At 50.2% G+C, this 22,540-nt stretch overlaps 1 protein-coding gene across 1 annotated transcript in view; it reads right to left on the minus strand.

Annotated features, from left to right (window-relative positions):
- The window catches only part of QRICH2 (glutamine rich 2), a 33,288-nt gene extending 11,813 nt beyond the window's left edge, over window positions 1-21,475 (minus strand). The window contains exons 1-5 of the mRNA XM_081271794.1: window positions 19,803-21,475; window positions 18,453-18,540; window positions 18,218-18,277; window positions 17,700-17,894; window positions 602-8,624 (exon numbers count right to left, since the gene is read on the minus strand). Of these exons, the coding sequence (XP_081127920.1) occupies window positions 602-8,624; window positions 17,700-17,894; window positions 18,218-18,277; window positions 18,453-18,540; window positions 19,803-20,464 (9,028 nt within the window). The 5' untranslated portion in view covers window positions 20,465-21,475. The remainder of the gene's footprint in view (window positions 1-601; window positions 8,625-17,699; window positions 17,895-18,217; window positions 18,278-18,452; window positions 18,541-19,802) is intronic.
- Window positions 21,476-22,540: the final 1,065 nt, after the last annotated feature.

Genomic DNA, 22,540 nt, shown 5'->3' on the forward strand with positions numbered 1-22,540 from the left:
AGACCTTAATGTCAAAAGGGTTAGATTCCCAGTGGGCTCCCACTCTCTATCCAACCCCACAAAATGAAGGACCCCAGAGAACACTGCCTTCCCTGGTGACTGGGGCGAGGAGATGAGGAAAGAGGGAAGAGGGTTGTCTTGCACCCATAGAAACCCCGCCCACTGACCCACGACTAAAATCTTACTTACTCCCTGGAACCTAAACTTGTGATTGGACCATTTTTCCTCCTATGCTGGGGATGGAACCCAGAGCCCGGCATAAGCCAGACAAGCACTCTTCTACTGAGCGACACCCCAGCCCTGAGCAAGTGTTAAGTTCAGTCCTCAGCATTCTCTCCCGACACCTGCCCCAGCTGCTCTCCAGGAGGACTGACAGAGGCAGAAGAGGCACTCTTCATCCCTCCCCTAGGCTCCATCAGTCCCGCTGGCCTGCCCCAGCCTTTGCCCGACCTGTTCATTTGGACCCTGAAGGCCTGTGGAGCCCAGAAGGTCTGAGAGGGACGCTATGCCTATAGTTGTGGCCAGGGGAAGGAAAGGATGCCACCGACTTAGAGTGAAAACAGTGCCCTCTCCTCCCCCACACCCCACAAGTGGTACCCACCCATCAGTGCGAGTAGGTACTCTATCTTCTCCAAGTCAGTCTGGCCAGCTTTCTCCTCATCCAGATCCTTTATTCTCTCCTTTAGCTCCACATAGAGACCGATCATCTCTCCCATCAGACGAAACGTTTCCACCGCTATGGGGAAGTTGGGGGCCAGTTTCTCCAGTGAATCATGTCGCTCACTCTGGACCTCACTCCTTTCGGAGTCTTTTTGACTCATGAAAGAGGGAACTTCTTGGACAGAGGCAGCCTGGGCAGGTCGCCCAGGTTGCTGTAAATCACTTGTTCTGCGTAGATCCAAATATTCCTGATCATGTGGACCAATACCCTCATAATCTGGGCCACCAGAGGCAGAGACAGAATATGCTCTATCTTGCTGAACTGCACTTGGGTACACCTGTTCTGGCTGATCTGGCCCAGATGATACCGAAAGCTGTTGATCTGGGGCTTGGTCCTGCTGCTCTAGGCCAGGATGCATCAAACTTTGCTGATAGGTTTCTGGTGGTGCCAAACCCCTCTGGTCTATAATTGGTGATGCCAAACCTCGACTGGGTAACAGTGATGACACCTGGCCACGTGGCTTTCGGCCAGAAGGTCCCATACCAGGTGGATATGGGCGAAGTGATGTCAAACCCTGAGGATCTCTCTGGAATGTTGGAAAGCCACGAGGTTCTGTGCCTGATGCCATCAAGCCTTGCCAATCAGCACTGGGTTGTCTCAAACCATGTTGATCCATTCCAAGTTGCACCACACCATGTGGATATGCACCAGCTTGAGCCAAACCTCCAGGATATGCACCAGCTTGAGCCAAACTGCCAGGATATGCACCAGGTTGGAAAACACCAGGTAGATAAGCATCAGGTTGGACCAAACCAGGTTGAGCTAAGCCAGACATGTATGCACCAGGTTGAACCAAGCCACGTGGCCCTGTACTAGGTTGTAACAAAACACGCTGACCCATTCCAGGCTGCCCTGTACCAAGCTGGACCAAACCACGTTGATCCATACCATATGGCACAAAGCCATGCTGAACCACCCCAGGTTGCACCAAACCACGCTGACCCATGCCAGGTGGTACCAGGCCATACTGATCCACAACAGAGGGTGCTACAGCACCCTGATCTGCACCAGGGGGTGCTGTAACACCCCTAGACTCTCCAGGGGGCGCTACAGCACCCTGATCCACACCAGGAGGCACTATAGCACCCTGATCCACGCCAGGTGTCACCAAGCCACGCTGACCAACACCAGGTGGTACTACCGCACGTCGATCCACACCAGGTGGGACCAAGCCACGCTGATCTACACCAGATAGTACTACAGCACGTTGATCCATGCCAGGGGGCACCAACCCACGTTGATCCACACCAGGGGGTACCAACCCACGTTGATCCACACCAGGAGGCACCAACCCACGCTGATCCATGCCAGGGGGCACCAACACACGCTGATCCACACCAGGAGGCACTAACCCATGCTGATTCATGCCACGTGGCACCAAGCCACGCCGATCCATTCCAGGTGGTACTCCAGCAAGTTGGTCCATGCCAGGTGTCACCAAGCCACGCTGACCAACACCAGGTGGTACTACCGCACGTTGATCCACACCAGGTGGGACCAAGCCATGCTGATCTACACCAGATAGTACTACAGCACGTTGATCCATGCCAGGGGGCACCAACCCACGTTGATCCACACCAGGGGGTACCAACCCACGTTGATCCACACCAGGAGGCACCAACCCATGCTGATCCATGCCAGGGGGCACCAACACACGCTGATCCACACCAGGAGGCACTAACCCATGCTGATTCATGCCACGTGGCACCAAGCCACGCCGATCCATTCCAGGTGGTACTCTAGCAAGTTGGTCCATGCCAGGTGGCACCAAGCCTGGCTGATCTATACCAAGTGGTTCTACAGCACGCTGATCCATGCCAGGGGGCACCAACCCACGCTGATCCACACCAGGTGGCACCAAGCCACTCTGATCCACACCTGGTGGTACTACTGCAAGCTGGTCCATGCCAGGGGGCAACAAACCACGCTGATCCACATCATGTGGCACCAAGCCACGCTGATCCACACCTGATGGTACTAAAGTACGCTGGTCCATGACAGGTGGCACCAACTCACGTTGATCCACACCAGGTGGCACCAAGCCACGCTGATCCACACCTGGTGGTACTACAGCACGCTGAGCCATGCCAGGGGGCACCAACCCACGTTGATCCACATCAGGTGGCACCAAGCCATGCTGATCCACACCAGGTGGTACTACAGCACACTGATCCATGACAGGAGGCACCAAGCCATGCTGATCAACACCAGGTGGCACCAAGCCACGCTGATCCACACCAGGTGGTACTATAGCACGCTTTTCCACTCCATGAGGCACGAAGCCACGCTGATCCAAACCAGGTGCCACCAAGCCACGCTGATCCACACCTGGTGGTACTACAGCACGCTGAGCCATCCCAGAGGGCACCAACCCGCGCTGATCCACACCAGGTGGCATCAAGCCACGCTGATCCACACCGGGTGGTACTATAGCACGCTGATCCATGCCAGGGGGCGCCAACCCACGCTGATCCGCATCAGGTGGCACCAAGCCATGCTGATCCATGCCAGGTTGTACTTCAGCACGCTTTTCCATGCCAGGGGGCACAAAGCCACGCTGATCCACACCAGACGGCACCAAACCACGCTGATCCACATCAGTTGGCGCTACAGCACGTAGATCCACGCCAGGGGACAACAAGCCACGCTGATCCAAAACAGGTGGCGCCAAGCCACGCTGATAGACACCCGGTGGCGCTTCAGCATGCTGATCCACGCCAGTGGGCACCAACCCATGCTGATCCACGCCAGGTGGCACCAAGCCACGCTGATCCATACCTGTTGGCGCTACAGCATGCTGATCCATGCCAGGGAGCACCAAGCCACGCTGATCTACACCAGCTGGCACCAAGCCACGCAGATCCACACCTGGTGGCGCTATAGCACGCTGATCCACACCAGGTGAAACCAAGCCACGCTGATCCACACCTGTTGGCGCTACAGCACGCTGATCCACACCAGGTGGCACCAAGTCATGCTGATCCACACCTGTTGGCGCTAGAGCACGCTTATCCACACCACTCGGCACCAACCCACGTTGATCCACACTAGGTGGCACCAACCCACGCTGGTCCACACCAGGTGGCACCAACCCACGCTGGTCCACACCTGGTGGCGCTACAGCATGCATATCCACGCCAGTGGGCACCAACCCACGTTGATCTACACCAGGTGGCACCAAGCCACGCAGAATCACACCTGGTGGCGCTACAGCACGCTGATCCATGCTAGTGGGCACCAACCCACGCTGATCCACACCAGATGGCACCAAGCCATGTAGAATCACACCTGGTGGCACTACAGCACGCTGACCCACGCTAGTGGGCACCAACCCACGCTGATCCACACCAGTGGGCACCAAGCCATGCTGACCCACACCTGGTGGCACTACAGCACGCTGATCCATGCCAGGTGGCATCAAGCCACGCTGATCCACACTCGTTGGCGCTACAGCACGCTGATCCACGCCAGGTGGCACCAAGCCAAGTTGATCCACACCTGTTGGTGCTACAGCACGCTGATCCACGCCAGTGGCCACCAACCCACGCTGATCCATGCCAGGTGGCACCAAGCCACGCTGTTCCACACCTGGTGGCGCTACAGCATGCTGATCCATGCCAGGGGGCACCAACCCACGCTGATCCACGCCAGGTGGCACCAAGCCACGCTGGTCCACACCTGTTGGCGCTACAGCACGCTGATCCACACCAGTGGGCACCAACCCATGCTGATCCACGCCAGGTGGCACCAAGCCATGCTGATCCACACCTGGTGGTGCTACAGCACGCTGATCCACACCAGTAGGCACAAACCCATGCTGATCCACGCCAGGTGGCACCAATCCATGCTGAACCACGCCTGTTGGCGCTACAGCACGCTGATCCACACCAGGTGGCACCAAGCCACGCTGATACACACCTGTTGGCGCTACAGCATGCTGATCCACGCCAGTGGGCACCAACTCATGCTGATCCACGCCAGGTGGCACCAAGCCATGCTGATCCACACCTGGTGGTGCTACAGCACGCTGATCTTTGCCAGGTGGCACAAAGGCACGCTGATCCACACCTGGTGGCACTGCAGCACGCTGATCCATGCCAAGAGGCACCAAGCCACGCTGATGTACGCCAGGTGGCACCAAGCCACGCTGATCTATACCTGGTGGTGCTACAGCATGCTGATCCACGCCATGTGGCACTAAACCACGCTGATCCACACCTGGTGGCGCTACAGCATGCTGATCTATGCCAGTGGGCACCAATCCACGCTGATCCATGCCAGGGGGCACCAAGCCACGCTGATCCACACCTGGTGGTGCTACAGCACGCTGATCTACGCCAGTGGGCACCAACCCACGCTGATCCACAACAGGTGGCAACAAGCTATGCTGATCCATGCCAGGTGGCACAAAGCCACGCTGGTCCACACCTGGTGGTGCTACAGCACCCTGATCCATGCCAGGGGGCACCAATCCACGCTGATCCATGCCAGGTGGTACCAAGCCACGCTGATCCACAGCTGCTGGTGCTTCAGCACGCTGATCCACTCTAGGGGGCACTAAGCCATGCTGATCCACGCCACGTGGCACCAATCCACGCTGATCCACACCTGGTGGCACTACGGCACGCTGATCCATGCCAGTGGGCACCAAGCCACGCTGATCCACACCTGGAGGTACTACAGCACGCCGATCCACGCCACGTGGCACTAAGCCACGCTGATCCACGCCACGTGGCACCAAGCCACGCCGATCCATGCCAGGGGGCACCAACCCACGCTGACCCAAGAGATGTGGTACTACAGCACGCTGATCCACTCCACGTGGCACCAAGCCACGCTGATCCATGCCAGGGGGCACGAACCCACGCTGATCCATGACACGTGGTACTACAGCACGCTGATCCACACCATGTGGCACCAAGCCACGCTGATCTATGCCAGGGGACACCAACCCATGCTGATCCACACCACGTGACACAAAACCATACTGATCCATGCCAGGGTACACCAACCCATGCTGATCCACGCCAGGTGGTACTATAGCACCCTGATCCAGGCCAGAGGGCATCATGGCATGCTGATCCATGCCAGGGGGCTCTAAGCCACGTTGATCCATGCCAGTTGTTACTACAGCACCCTGATCCATGCCAGGGGACATCAAACCACGCTGATCCACACCAGCTGGCACCAGGCCATGTTGATCTTTGTCAGGAGATACTACTACAGTACCCTGATCCACACTGGGTGGTACTACAGCACCCTGATCCACACCAGGTGGCACAAAGCCACGCTGATCCATGCCAGGTGGTGCCATGCCATGCTGATACATGCCAGGTGGTACAGCAGCACCCTGATCCACACTAGGTGGCACCATGCCACGCTGATACACACCAGGGGGCACCATGCCATGCTGATACACGCTAAGTGACACTAAGCCAGGCTGATCCACACCAGGTGGTACTACTATAGTACCCTGATCCACACCGGGTGGCACAAAGCCACGCTGATCCATGCTAGGTGGCACCATGCCACGCTGATACACACCAGGGGGCACCATGCCACGCTGATACACTCCTGGTGGCACCATGCCACGCTGATACATGCTAGGTGACACCAAGCCAGGCTGATCCACACCAGGTGGTACTACTACAGTACCCTGATCCACACCGGGTGGCACCAAGCCACGCTGATCCACGCCGAGGGGCACCATGCCACGCTGATCCACATCAGGTGGCACCATGCCAGGCTGGTCCATACCGGGTGGTACCATGCTAGGCTTACCCAGGGTGGTTGACACTATGCCAGGCTTATCCAAGGCAGGTGGTACCATGCCAGGCTTACCCATCTCACGTGGCACTGTGCCACGCTGGTCCACACTCGGTGGCACCAAGCCAGGCTTATCCACGGCAGGTGGCACTATACCACGCTGATCCTTAGCAGGTTGCACCATGCCAGGCTGATCCATGCCAGGCTTATCCATGCTGGGTGGCACCATGCCAGGCTTACCCACACCATGTGGCACCATGCCACGCTGAGCCACACCGGGTGGCACCAAGCCAGGCTTTTCCACGGCGGGTGGCACTATACCATGCTGATCCTTGGCAGGTGGCACCAAGCCAGGCTGATCCACACCTGGTGGCACTATGCTAGGCTGATCCACACTGGATGGCACCAAGCCACGTGGACCCACGCTGGGTGGCACCAAGCCACGCTGACCCATGTCACGTGGCACCAAGCCACGTGGACCCATGCGGGGTGGCAGCATGCCACGATGACCCTTATCAGGTGGCACCATGCCTCGCTGACTCATCCCAGGTTGCACCAAATCATGCTGAACTGTATCAGGTGATATCAAACCATGCTGATCCACTCCTGGCTGCACCAAACCTTGCAGATCTATGCCAGGCTGGGCCAAACCATGCTGACCTATATCGGGTTGGACCAAATGATATGGCTCTGCAGCAGGCTGCACCAACCCAGGTGGAAATGCACCAGGCTGCACCCAATCACTAGGCAGTTCCCCTAGTTGTGCCAGACCATACTGATCTACTCCAGGATGGACTAACCCACGCTGATCTCTGGCACGTTGCACTACACCACGTTGATCTGTACCAGGTGGCACCACATCAAGCTGACCTGCACCAGGTGGCACCAGATCATGTGGATATACACCAGGTTGGACAAAGCCAGGCTGAGCTGTTCCAGGAGGTGCCAAACCAGGCCTATGTGGACCAGGCCGGACCAAATCACGCCGACCTCTGCCAAGCTGCACCAAACCTTGTTGGTCTGTCCCAGGTGGTACCAAACCACCCTGATCTGCACGAGGCTGCACCAGACCACGCTGCCCTGAATCAGTTTGCACTAAACCAGGATGAACCATTCCAGGCTGCACCAAGCCAGGTTGATCTCTCCCAGGCTGGATGAAATCATACTGCTCGGTGCCAGGTTGTATGAAGCCAGGTGCTTCCAAAGTGGGCTGTAGCAAACCTTGTTGATCTCTACCAACTTGCATCAAACCAGGTGATATCAAATCATACTGATCTTTGAGAGGTAGAAGCAATCCTTGTTGATCTATTCCAGGCAGTACCAGTTGTTGCTGACCCATGCCAGTGGGTATCAGTCCTTGCTGATCCATGCCAAGTAGTCCCATATCACGCTCACGTATGCCGGCCTGTTCCATACTGAGTTGATCTGTGCCAGGAAGTATCATGCCATACCGATAGGCCATATCAACTTGGTCTATACCAAGTAGTTCCAATCTTTGTTGATCTCTGCCAGATACTAAAGGTGGCACAACACCATGCTGATCCATGCCAAGTGGTACCAAGCCCTGATAGTATATTTCAGGTGGTGGCTCACCAAGCTGACTCTCATGAAGCGGCACCACACCATGTGGATAAGTGCTAGCATATGGCAACACTGTGCCAGGTAGTCCCATGCTTTGCTGATATGGCCTTGCATAGACTTCGTCTTGGCTGACACGTGCCCCATGGCGCTGATCTGGATATGCATAATGCCGATCTCTGGCTGAGGGTAAGTCCTGTTGCGATGGGCCAGGGCGTGCATCTCGTTCATCTCTTCTTGGACGTGTTGAGGTCTCTCTACCTCTGCGGCGCTCTGGCTCTGCTTTTAACTGGGATGTAGCTTGGCGGGGTTTTGACATGCCAGCTTCATCACGGGCCCTTGCAAGGAATCTAGTAGTAGAGGGACCCCTGCTTCGTTCCCTGAGGGCAGCATCTTCAGAGGGGTATCCACTGGATTCTGATGACTGATCTAGGCCACCAGTGGAATCCTGAACCTGGTCAGAACTTGGATGCTTCAAAGAGGCTAGACTAGGAGCCTGATCACTCAATGTTAAAGCAGATGGCCCTCTGCGCTTAGGAAGTCCCATTTGGCCTAAGCCCTAGAAGAAGAAAGTCAATAACTTCAAGTCAAAAATACTGCAAGAGTCAAAAGGAAGGAGATCTGGGATAGCTAACTCTGGTGACTTAAAGCCCTTAATGAGAAAAACTATCTGGTCCTAAAAGCTAAGTTGGACATAAAGACTTTCACATTCTTTTTTAAAAATTTTATTTATTTTACTTGTTGACAAACCTTTATTTTTTATTTATACATGGTGCTGAGAATCGAACCCAGTGCCTCACACATTCAAGGCGAGTGCTCTACCACTGAGCCCCAGCCCCAGCCCCAAGACTTTAACATTCTTAAAGGTCATCAGGTTTTTGAGACTGCACCTGTGTAAATGGCATCTTAACATGCAATTTTCTTCATAAAAGATGGGAAGCTACAAATACAAGTGATCCTCCAGGCTCTCACTGAGTCACGAATAAAGGATGGAAGTCACTTGTTAAATTTAAAATCTAAAGTCTGCCCAGTTATTGGCCCATTGCTGAAGGTAGAGGCGCACACTGGAGATGAGCAAACCAAATTGTAAAGGATCCAAGCCTTGGGTTGGAACTCCACAGAAAGGGATTTTCTCTATGGACTGTCACACAGATGCCAGGAGGTATGTACAAAATGGAGCCTGCAGCCCTGCTCAGGGGAGAGATTATCCATACTTGGGGCAGACCCAGGTGGTGAAATACTATGAACCCACTCAAAATTAATGATGGAATATTTCCATTTTTAGCCAAGAGGGAGTAACAGAGACTGAATTTACCCTCTCACCTGTAACAGCCAAAACTAAAACATCGAAAAGTCATAACTAGGGCTGGGGATGTGGCTCAAGCGGTAGCGCGCTCGCCTGGTATGCGTGCAGCCCGGGTTCGATCCTCAGCACCACATACCAACAAAGATGTTGTGTCCGCTGAGAACTAAAAAAATAAATATTAAAAAAAATTCTCTCTCTCTCTCTCCTCTCTCTCTTTAAAAAAAAAGAAAAGAAAAGTCATAACTATGAAATAGTGGTTTTTCAAACAAGGGTAACAGGTAATGAAGAAATAGAAAATTCCTGAGACAATGGAGTGGCTGCAGTGCAGGGAGGAGGCTGGGATGGAGCCTACAGGATTCCCGGAGTAGAGACGGAGGCAACTCAGGTCCACAGGACAGAGTATCAGCAGGAAGAGAAATGCAGCCAGCACAGAAAGGATCCAGGTGAGGAGAGTACCAACCAACCTCGCACAGCTAGGAGAACAGGGCCCAGAGTCTGTGGGGCTGAGGAGGTGCCTGCTTTGTCCAGCCAGTTTGGAAAAACTCATCATTCAAGGGCACAGGGCAGTGTTCTCAGAAAAGGGTTGCCTCTGAGGTAGACAACAGTCTGCCCAAGACCGAACACTGCTACGGACCCACCTCACAGATCTAAAACAAGAGCTGAGAGGATCAAACTGTTTTTAAATAACTGCATTATGGTGAGGGATTATAAAAATGTTCAGCATCCCACCAATAAAATTCACAGTGACTAGCAAGCAATCAAAGATGACCAGGCATGGGCTGGGGATGTGGCTCAAGCGGTAGCGCGCTCGCCTGGCATGTGTGCGGCCCGGGTTCGATCCTCAGCACCACATACCAACAAAGATGTTGTGTCCGCCGAGAACTAAAAAATAAGTATTAAAAAAATTCTCTCTCTCTCTCTCTCTCTCTCTCTCTCTCTCTCCTCTCACACTCTCTCTTTAAAAAAAAAAAAAAAAAAAAAAAAAAAAGATGACCAGGCATGTAAACAGACATAAAAACATGACCCTTAATGAGGAGACAGTTCAGTCGATTGAAACCACCTCACAGTGACCCAGGGACTAGAATTAGCAGGAAAGGATACTAAAATAATGAACACAGCTATTAGTTGTTATGTTCAACAAGGTAAGTAGAGACATGGAAATTTTTTTGTATTTTTGGTGGTGCCAGTGATTGAACTCAGGAACTTGCATATGTTAGGCAAGTGCTCTGCTATTGAGCTACAGCCCCAGCCCATTTAAATTTTTTAAATTTTATCTTATTTTATATTTTGAAACAGGGGCTTGCTAAACTGCTGACGCTGGCCTCAAATTTATGATCCTCCTGCTTTAGACTCACGAGTCACTGGAGATTACAGTTGTGTACCACTGAGCCCAGCTGGAGGATATTTTAAAAACAATCTGAATTGAATTAAAGTCTGAGATGAAAAATAACTGGATGAGATTAATTACAGGTTAGGCATCACAGAAGAAAAGTTTGCCAAAATATAGTTTCTGTTGCTATATCTGGAGATATAGCAACAGAAACTATCTGAAACCAAATGAGAAATAAAAATTACAAAATGAAAAAGCATCAGTGAGCTACTAGGTAAATGTGTGCATGCATGTGCGTGTGCATGCGCGCGTGCGTATGCGTACACACACACACACACACACACACACACAAATTGGAATTCCTGAAGGAGAAGAGGGAGACGGAAGAGGAAAAAAAGATTTGAAGAATGGTCCAAAACTTCCCAAATTTGATGAAAACTATAAACCCAGAGATACAAGAAGCTCAATGTACTCAAGCACAGAAGACCATGACATGCCATGGCACACCAAAGCAGTGATGTAGAGGTAATCTTAAAACAGCAGAGAAAAGGAGGTGTACGCTGCAGAACCAAGCAGAGTGTGGTGGAGTGCTCACTGGGAAGAGGGCTGCAAGGAGGCAGCGGGTGACGCCCCCATGGGAAATAAAAGCTGTCCAAAGGCTGGGACACCATGGCACACACTGTAATCCCAGTGACTCAGGAAGCTGAGGCAGGAGGAGTTTGAGGCCAGCCTCAAAAACTTAGCAAGATCCTGTCTCAAAATAAAAAATGAAAAGGGCTGAGGGTATGGCTCAGTGGTAAGGCACCCCTGGGTTCCATCCCCAGCACCAAAAGAAAAACAAGGAGGGGGGATGCATTATAGTAGCCAAAAAAAAAAAAAAAATGGCTATACTAATATCAGACAAAATAGGCTTTAAAACAAATTTATTACTAGAGACAAAAAAATGTACATTACAAGGCTTTGATCCCCGGTACCACACACAAAAAAAAAATGTATTCTATAAACCTAAAGTTACAGCTAGTCAGACAACAAAGAAGGTAAAATGGAATGAAAAATACTCAGTTCAAAAGGGGGAGAAAAGAGGGACAAAGAAACAAATGGATCAAAAAAATCTTTTTTTTTTTTTTTTTTAGAGAGAGAGAGAGAGAGAATTTTTAATATTTATTTTTTAGTTCTCGGCAGACACAACATCTTTGTTGGTATGTGGTGCTGAGGATCGAACCCGGGCCGCACGCATGCCAGGCGAGCGCGCTACCGCTTGAGCCACATCCCCAGCCCCCCAAAAATCTTTTAAAAACCACTTGTTATAAAAAAATGAAACCACAATATTAATATTAGACAAAACTGATTTCAAAGCTAAGACTATTATTAGTATTAGAAGGTAATTACTGGGGCTGGAGCTGTGGCTTAGTGGTAGAACACTTGTGCGCGAGGCCCTGGGTTCAATCCCCAGCACCATATAAAAATAAATAAAGGCATTGTGTCCAACTATAACTAAAAAATAAATTTTTTTAAAAAGAAGAAGGTGGGCAGGAGGGCGTGTAGTTCAGTGGTAGAGCAGGTGCTTATTAGCATGCTTGGCCCTGGATTCAATACCCAGCACCAAAAAAAAAAAAAAAAAAAAAAGCAATTCCTTAATATAAAGAGATCAATCCATCAAAAAGACATCTGGGCAGGGCGTGGTGGCACACACCTGTAATCCCAGTGGCTCGGGAGGTGGAGGCAGGAGGATTGCAAGTTTGAAGCCAGCCTCAGCAATTTAATGAGGCGCTAAGCAACCCAGACCCTAGCTCAGTGGTCGAGTGCTCCTGAATTCAATCCCCTGTACTCCCCCGCACCCCCCAAGAAAGACATTTGTTCTAAATGTTTGTGCACCTAACAGAGCCACCAATTACAGGAGGTGGTGGATGAAGCCCCAGTCAGGGATTTCAATACCCCTGGTTAGAAGTAGGTAGAAAGTCGGGTAAGAACACTGCATGTTTCGTAGGGTTACCATAGCAAGTCCCATAACCTTTAATAGTAGAAATTTCTTGTCTCGAAGTTCTGGAGTCTAGAAGTCTGAAATGCAATAATGAGCGGGACTAGTTCCATCTGAGGCTGTGAGGGAGGTCTCCTCTTCTCTCCCAGGGCCTTATAGCCTCCAGCCTTTCTTTCTCTTATCATCACATCATCTTCCCCTGGTTCATGACTGTTCTATCCAGATCTCCCCTTTTATAAAGACGTAGTCCTATTGGGTTAGGGTCCACCGTAATGTCTTCATCTGAACTTCATCATCTGCAAAGCTCCTATTTCCAAATATGGCCATGTTTGCAGGTCCTGGGGTGTAGGATCTCAAGACTTGTTTTGAAAGGACAGTTTAACCCTAATATATATAAAAGATTTAAATAACACCATCAACCTGTTTGATCTGATTGACATTTGTAGAATATTTCACCCCAAACAGCAGAAGATATATTTCTCCTTAAGTTCACATAAAATGGTCACCAAGGTAGATAATAACTTTAAAACATTTCAAGTGCATAAATCAGAAACCAGTGACAGAAATATCCTTGGAAAATCCTCAAATATTTAGAAAAAAATGCAGATTTCCAAATATACCATGGATTAAAGAAGAAGTGAAAGGGGGTATAGAAAATACCTAAAAGGCCTTAGAAAGGCTACAAACCAATCACTGCAAATAAAGCAGAAAGGAAATGGCAGCATGGAAAGATTTTCAAAAGTAAACCTTTCAGAGACACCCAACACATTACCAGTGTCAGAAAAACACTCCAGAAGCAGGTGTGGCAGACTGTGTCCAGGTTTTCATCCAAATTTCAGAAACAAAAATAGCAGGAAAATGGCAGCAAAAAATTCAGGTACACTGTATATACTGCCTCTGGAGGATAAGGTATGTATGAGTATCCTACAGCTGCTGTAACAAAGGACCCACAAACTTGGTGGCTTAAAACAACATAAAAATGTTATCATTCTGGAGGTCAGAAGTCCAACTTGACTAGCAAAAGTCAAGGTGCCGGTCAATAGGGCTAGTTCCTTCCAGAGGCTCCAGGGGAAAATCCTCTTTCAGCTTCTAACAGTTGCCAGTGGTCCTTGGCTTTGGCCATATCACCTTTTCTCCTATAGGGCTATCTCCTTCTGCTTCCTTCTTATAAGGACCCTGGTGATGATATCACTGGACTCCCTTCATGACCAGGAGAATCTCCTACTCTCAACATCTTTCCCTTCACCACATCTGCAAAGTCCCTTTGCCATGGCAGATGGCATGTCCAGGTTCTGTGGATTATGACAGACATCCTTGGAGCTATTACTCAGCCACCCCACATCCAGTGACTAAAACCAAAGTCATGGTTCTATAGAACACTTTGAAATCCTGGAAAAATGGGTGCAACAGCTACAGAGATTGGGGGCGGGGAATGAGGTCCTAGAAGAGCTGGTTCAGTTCCTATTAAGGGCATCAGATGAGACCATTTCATTTCTGAGGACACTGGGGGCAAGTGCTGATGACCGAATGCAGACCACTCTTGAGAATTGTCCTTTAAGTATCCAAATGAACAATCAACAACTGTACAGGCTCTTCCCGGAAAGGAATCCTGGAGACCAGAAACACCTTCTGCGGTTCAGTCCCTTCCCCTGGCACTCCATGTCAAGGATGCAGAGTCAGAGACAGCAGGCACCCTCCACCTAGGACATTAATGCTGTCTGTCTCACCTTCTAACCCAGGCTCATCTCTCCCTGCCATCTCTGATCCACTAAGTCTATGATGGTAATATTTTTTAGAGCACCATTATTTTAGGTACCAATAGGAAAGATAAAACAGTTCCAATTAATGATGAAATGCCACCAACTCTTAAGACACATCCTGGTTCCACTAATGTTCATCTTAGAGTCAGTGGGTGTAGTCTGGTCTGAACCGAGATACATTTCTACAGAGCCCTCTTTCTCTGTTCACCTGTTAGGCTGGGGGCTCCTGAGCAATTAGGATGTGTGATGCTCCCCAAGCCTGAATGTGTCTAGCTGTCCCTCCCACACTGGGGCTGCATCCTGACTGTTTTAACAAAGACTCCAGCCCCGACAACCTGCTATTTCTGTGACCGCAGTACAATACAAAATTCTTATTTCTGTTTTCCTGGGAGGTGCCATGACATCAGATGTATTCATTTTGCCCAGTTAAGATCAAGTTAATTTTATGAAGCACCTTTCTGAATTCCTCCACTGGGCTTTGGGTCCCAAAGCCGGAGATATCCAAATGTTGATCCCAACCTAGCAGGTAGACAGAGAAGGATGGACTTAGGATAAATACAATTTGACTTGAAACATTGGTCCAAAATAAACATTTCCTCACCTAATTCCCTGCTTCAGGAATCACACTTCCAACTACACTCATTTATAAGCTCCCAAATCCTCAATATTCTCAAAATACATAATAGGTGGTTTTACTCAAGATCTTGACTCTGTTAATGTGGAAATATTACTTTGCAATCTAGTAGCTCATATCTGGCAAGTCCTGGAAGGCAAAGTCCCACCCAGCCCCAGTGCCCACCTTTGTCTGTCCTGCCTTCCAGTTTTTGCCTCCAAGCACCTGGGAAATTTGGACTTTGGGTTTCTCAAGATGATTAGAAAGAACAATGTCATTTCTGGCCATTTTAAACTTGTCCATGGTGTTAAAACTTTTTCTGTGGCCTTGTCCTCCACAGAGGCTGTGAACATGACTCCCTGTTTTTGCTTTCTGCTTTATTCAGCCTGTCAGGCCACCAGAGCTTCATAGAGAAGAGGTCCTTACCTCGGGCATACCATTTCTGCAAGGGAGCACTTGGCTCCAGGTCACTGGACCTAGTAAAAGGGTGGCTGGAAAATGATCAAACAATTCTGACCTCTCCCTCAGGATTGAGCTGTCATCTGGATTTATTGTCTTGGTTACAGGAAACTGAAGAAGCTTGGTCTCATCTTAAAAATAGGTTGTTTTATTTGGTTTTGTGGTACTAGGTCATATCCAGGGCCTTGCATATGCCAGGCAAGGGCTCTGCACTGACTATACGTTCAGACCTTTATTAAGCAGGTATTGACTATGCTCTGGCGTTGGATTTTCCTAGTTAATAAGATTTATTTTATTTTATTTTTTTGTCACTGGGTATTGAAACTGGGACACTGAAGCACTAAGCCACATCCTCAGCTCTTTTATTTTGAGACAGGATCTCACTAAATTGCTTAGTCCTCTCTAAATTGCTGAGGCTGGCCTCAAAATTGTGATCCTTCTGCCTTGGCCTCTCAAGTTGCTGGGATTACAGGTGTGCACTACCACACCCAGCCCAGTAACTCTTATTCTTTCTTATCATGAAGAAAAAAGTAGGAAGTGGAGAAAGAGCATCACCTTATCATCACCATCATCCTGTGGTACACAAAGTCATGAAGAACTGCCCAGCTGCCATTACAATATACTCTTGGCTGGGTACAGTGGGACATGACTGTGATCCCAGCAACTCAAGATGCTGAGGCAGGAGGATCACAAGTTCAAGGACAGCCTCAGCAATTTAGTGAGACTCTGTCTCAAAAAAAAGGGGTGGGGAGTGGTATTGGAGATGTGGATCAGTGGTTAAGTGCCCTTAGGTTCAATCCGTAGTAACAAAACAAAAGACAAAAATGGATGTTTCCTTGTCTCTGAAAAAGTAAAAATCTCTGAAGGTGTATAATTATGCTTAAGTCTTGGGGGTGACCTCTACAGTTACCCTGAGGAAATGTGTTGCTTGCTAAAGCAACATGGTAGTGGTACCCGTGTGATAAAGCTTCAACTTTATTTCTTTGTGGTACTGGGGATTGAGCTCAGGGGCTCTACCACTGGGCTACATTTCTGGTCCTTTTTAAATTTTTGAGAGGGCTGGGGATGTGGCTCAAGCGGTAGCGCACTCGCCTGGTGGCATGCATGCGGCCCAGGTTCGATCCTCAGCACCACATACAAACAAAGATGTTGTGTCCGCGGGGAACTAAAAAATAAATATTAAAAAAATTCTCTCTCTCTCTCCTCTCTCACTCCCTCTTTTTTTAAAAAAAAATAAATAAATAAATTTTTGAGAGAGTTTCTTTAAAATAAAAAAAAAAATTAAAAGCCACCTTTTTCCAAGGAACTCCATTTACTTTTTATTTTATTTTATTTTATTTTTTTTTGGTGCTGGGGATAAAACTCAGGACCTCATGCATACCAGGAAACTGCTCCACAACAGAGCCACATTCCCAGCTCCCTCTGGCAACTCTTTCTGAAGCTGTTTCCTCTGAGGATGGGCAAGGAACTCAGAAAACAGTCTTGGAGATTGGCAGGATGCAGATGGTATTTGGTATTCCCTAGGTGGCCACTGGGAGGCGCCAAAAGGCTCCTGCTTCACTCACTTCTGTGGGTACCTCAGGGGATCTGGTTTGAGGAGACCACTTGCAGAGTTGGGGGACAGAGAGCATGGAGACCAAAGGAGTAGCTGATCCTGGTCTGCGGGGACTGTTTGAAAATATCCAGGTGAAGAAAGGTTGAGGGTTTGAAAATGATTTGGTCTTCCCGTGCATAGAACCAGAACAGATGGCCACATGCCCATATGCAGAAGTCACCATCAGCAAGCAGCCTCCTGCAAGGGTATTATTTCCAGGGTTGGTCACCCTGTCCCATGAACAGTGAAGGGACTTGTGCATTTCGGAACAGCTTGAAAAACTACAAAAGCTATGAAAACAATCAAGTGGGTACTGTTTCCACCTAACCCATTGGCAAAGTTCCAAACATCAAGGACTGACACATGGGGTGGGGGTGTCATGAAATAAGTTCTCTCTTATGCTGCTCGTGGGAATCTAGGCTGGAACAACACCCATGGAAGACAATCTGGCAATAGCCAGCCAAACTCAAAGACACATTTCCATTTCTAGGAATTTACGCTCTTCACACATATGTCACCTGGGAGCACTCCTTATAAAATTGGGGAAAATATTTGTCTATAATATGGAACTTGTGAAATAAAGGATAGACATGCACACGGCAGAATCCCATTCTTGGTACAAAGAGAGGTTCTGGGGAGCCACACCCAAGACCACCACCAGGGACCCCAGTTTTTCACCATTTGTGAGCCTTTCCAGCCGTCAGCGATGGCTTGCTCCAGCTCTTCCCAGGTGACCATGGTGGCTTCTTCTGCACCAGGAACGGAACCCAGCTTCCAGTTTATTTGTTCCTGACAATAACAATAGTACACTTACACACATTACCCCAGGTTTGATCGTAGGACGGACAGCTTAGGAACAGGATGTGTGGGTCCATCCACAGCCCTAGCCCCAGGAAGAATTCACCATCCTTCAAGTGACCAACCAGTCTTGGGCAGCCAGTTCTTTGTCCCTTGTGAGTTCCCAATTGATGGTCAGGGATGGAAAGGATTTCCCCCTCAATCCAGGGGCACCACCCTGCTCTGGGGGAGTGGGGCCCAGTCCTAGAGTGAAGCCAGGCTGAGGACAGCCCCCCAGCCCAGAGAGCCTTTTCCCTAGAGCTCGCTCATATTACCAGGAGTTCATCTCGATCTTTGATTTGCTTCTCAAGGTCTTCAATTCGGTGGAGGACTTCCTGGAGACAGAGTTCAGAGAAGGAGCATCAGGCAGCTCTCCTGGAGCCCCTATGTGTGTGCACACACATGCACACACAGACACACTCACACACACTCCCAGTGACTCAGAATGAGGGAAAAGAAGGAAGGAGGTGTGTGTGGCTCTTAGGACAAAAGAGGGTTTCTAGTTTCTACCTGATTTTTTGCCTGGTCAGTAAGGCCAAGCTTCCAGGTCTTTCCCCAACCAACAGAGGAAGGGAAGTAGACAGCACTGAGGGTGGTACTGTGTGTAAGACATCATGCCAAGAGTCAGTGCCAGTGCAGGGGAGGGAACCATTGATCCTTGTTCATCTCATGCGACCCTCTATCAAAGCCTTCCAGCACTGCAGCAGGAGGTCCACCTTGCCTCACCAGGAGCAAGGACCAGAAACCTCGGCGGCGTATGCTGGCTGAGAAGAATCCTCAAGAGAATCCAAGCCAACTGCTAAAGCGTAAGTTGCACCATATAACTTGTGCCACCTCCAGGATCAAAACAAAAAGAAACAAACACACTGGATTTGAAAGTTTAAAAAGCAGAGAGAGAGGAAGGAGGGGAGGGAAAGGGGAAATAATGGGGAAAGATATTGGCCAAATTATATTGTTACATTGTGTGCATGTATGAGTATGTAACAGCAAACCCCATTATGTACAACCATAATGTACCAATCAAAAATGTGAAAGAAGAGCATATAGTTCTTAAAGTAAAGATGAGTGTGCTGGGCTCCCCGGGCCGTTGCTGGTGTGTAGGATGGCAGCAATGCCAGGCAGCCCTGGGGGCTTGGCTTCCTCCAGCCTTTCTGGCTTTCTCATTTCTTTTCCAGTCTCCCTCTCCCCCAGGCTTTCTTCCTAATTGCTCCTCCTTCTCTCCAGGTCCACTATCCACAACCTGACACATGCCTTGAAATAAGAGCATGTGTCTGTTATCACCTTTGTTGGAATTGCTGGGTGTTTCCTACCGTGCATCAGATATAGGCTATGCTGAAGCATTTACATATACTTCACCCTCCAGAAACCTGGAAGTCCAGCTGAAACTGACTGATCCCACATGCTGCAGCTCCTGTCTGTAACCAAGACATTGTTGTCTAATTCCTCCTCCCACCTCCCCTTCTGTGCACTGGCCTTTGGTCTTCAATGCCTGCCACCTGATTATTTAATATCAATCAATTTAGCAATACTAGGGATGGAACCCAGGGACGTTCTGTCTCGCTAAATTGTTCAGCTGGCTTTGAACTGCCTCAGCCTGCCGAGTTACTGGGATTACATGTGTGCACCACGGTTCTTTATTCAAGGGAAATAGGCTCTAAGAATAGTTGAGATGTTGTCCCTGCTGGGTCAGTCCAGAGACTGTGGGTGCCTGATAAGGGGTGGGTGGTCTCCAGAAACAAGGCTAAGGGAGGAAGAACTGGGGAAGAGGCCACTCTGTTCTAAGGTGTAGTCCCCAAGCACATTCACCTGAGGCCTAAACTCGGGAGACACCATTTTGTAGGCTTCTTTCAGGTTCTTCACATCTTCCACCACGTCCTGGAGCACGCGCATGACCTGCAAGGAAGAGCATGGGCCTGGTGGGACCAAGCTGCACCCAGGCCTGGTGAACCTGGATTGGCCTCTCCCTCTCTGTGGCAGCTCCCACAAGCTGAGGGCTGTCTGGAGGGACAGAGGGTCTGCAACGTCTGCACACTGACCTTGGGGGTGCTGCCTCCCACGGTGTCCTTCAGGACCTTCCCAGACCTTATCTGAGCTGTGTCCAAGGTTGGCATGTCCATCTCCTCCAGCCGCTCTGGGATGGCCAACTGTTGTGCGCTGATGAACTGCAAGTGGGTGGTGATGTCCTCCACCTTGCCGTCCATGGTCTTGAGCTGCTTGGTGAGGTCCTGCACCTGGTTCTCCAGCGCCAGGGAGAAGGACCTGCTCATACCTCTGCGTTTCTCTTTGGACCCGGGCGGTAACTGAGTGCTAAAGGAGCCCCGGAGGGACTCAAGTGAGCGGCCTGCCTCCGGGGACAAGGTCTGGAGGTCGATAAGAGTCTCTAGGATGCCGAGGTTCTTGAGTATGGCCAAGATGAGTGTGTGCAGGACAGTGAAGTTGACCGCGCCCACCTCCGGGGTGCCGATGGCCAGGTCGGCCAACTCCCGGAGGGAGACCTTGGTCGCTGGAATTGCGGGCGGCATCGTGCGTGCGCGGGTACGTGGGTGTGGGCGACCTGAGTCCCCTCACTGCTCGCCTCGCCTCCAGGGACTTTTCGGTCCTGCAAGGCCAAGGCGCCTGGGCCGCCCCTGCACCACACCTGGCCTCCTTTGACCTGGCCTTCCACAGTCCGCGCCCCACCGCCTCTGGGCGGGGTGAGGCCGGCGGCCCTCCCTGTCGGGTCTCCGGCCTCCAAGCTCCAGCCCGCTTCGCTCCCTCGCTTGGCCCAGGCCAGCGGCGGCCGTTAGGATCGCGGGCGCCTGGTTCTCCGCGGCCCCGCCCCCGCTCCGCGCCCGAGGGTTCCGTGTAAGAACAGGCCCCACGAGTCTGGGCGGGGGGCGCTGCTCAGACTCCCCCAAACCCCAGGGGAGCCCACAGGAAGGCAGCATTCGCATACCCCAAGCACCACTATTTTTTATTCCCAGTAAGTGCTCGGAGGAAAGGTGCGTGGGCGGCGCCAAGCCATGTGTACGACACCAAGTCTGGGGACGCGGTGTGGGGTGGCCTAAGGCTCAATTAGGCTCTGTCCATCCCCCTAACCTAGAAGGGCCCCCCACTTGTTCTTGAGGGATCGTTAAAACCCGAAAGATTTAAAGGGAATAGTAGCACCACGCTTTGTACCACCAATCGCCATTCCACCGCACAGGGCAGGGCCACAGGATGCAATCCTGAGCTTTGGCCCTGTGGGGCAGTTCCATTTTGTGAAACCAAAAGGCGACCTGGAAATTACCCACTACTCAGGCGGTTCCAGTTATCCGCCAGGTGGCAGACTTTCTCTGCCGCTTAACATCTCAAGACAAGCTTCATCTGGTCAAGTGCCAGCACCACAAGTTCATTAGGACCAGGCAAATCTGATGCAAATCCCATGCCAGTTTCTTCCAGAAGACAAGATTTTACCTGCAGTAAGGCTAAAGGAAGCCTATGGCAGTGTGTACACCACATCCTTCAACCATACCAACTCAAATTTGCAGTTAGTCTGGGTTGACAGTTTTTGAACAATTTCAGCACCCCCATGTTCCCAGTATCTAGTGAACAGCCCAGCCCCCATTGGTTGACAAACCTAAGAATCTTTTTGTAATCTTTTGTACATTTACACTGTTACCTTGAAAATTTAAGGCCAGATCACAAAGTTAAAGCCTTAGGAACAAGTGTGGGCTGCACGGGGGTTGTGGTGCACAGCGGGACCAGTAGGTCCACATGCTTATCTGCAACTTCAGGAATTTTCCAGAATGTTAGCAGATAAAATTACACTAGCTATAATCAGAATTGAAGTGTCCTCAAAAGCTCACTGTTGAGCCCCTGAGGCTTAGTATCTTTTTTCTCTCTAGTGGTAGGGATTGAACCTGAACTCTCCTACATGTCAGGCAAGTGCTCTACCACAAGCTACACCTCTACTCTCAGTATCTTGCTAAGGCATATTAAAACTAACAGTCGAGCAAGATGGTGCATGCCTATAATCCCAGCTGCTTGGGAGGCTGAGACAAGAGGATCACAAGTTCAAAGCCAGCCTCAGCAAGTGAGGCACTAAGCAACTCAGTGAGACCCTGTCTGTAAATAAAATACAAAATAGGGCTGATGTGGCTCAATGGTTAAGTGCCCCCCAGGTTCAATCCCTGGTACCCCAAACAAAACAACAACAAAACCTGACTAACTACCACACACCAAGGGTCAGAGTAGCATTTTCTAATTCTAGAAGCTATGATCTATTTTACTAATTACCTTTGCTAAATAAGTAGATTTGGAAATCTCTACCATTGGATACAGGGAAAGAAAAAAATGTTAACTGGAGATAGTTTTTAACCCCAAGTCTCCTTTTTCACAACTGAAGGCAGAGGCCCAGAAGGGGCCATCATCTGCCTACCCTTGACTAGTAAGAGCCAGGTCTCCCCCCAGCAGCCCACTGGCTCTTCCCTACCTCCATGCTAATTACTTTAATGACTGTCCTTTGCTCAAAAGAAGGGAACTTATTTGTGCTTAAAAAAGCAAATGTGGGTTGGGGACTTTGTCATTAGGAAAGGGATAAAGTCAAGGAAACTTTCTTGCAGAGAAATACAATTGTA

The sequence above is a fragment of the Spermophilus citellus genome, assembly GCF_964194105.1.
Source record: "Spermophilus citellus genome assembly, chromosome: 17".
NCBI classification, from domain to species: Eukaryota; Metazoa; Chordata; class Mammalia; order Rodentia; family Sciuridae; genus Spermophilus; species Spermophilus citellus.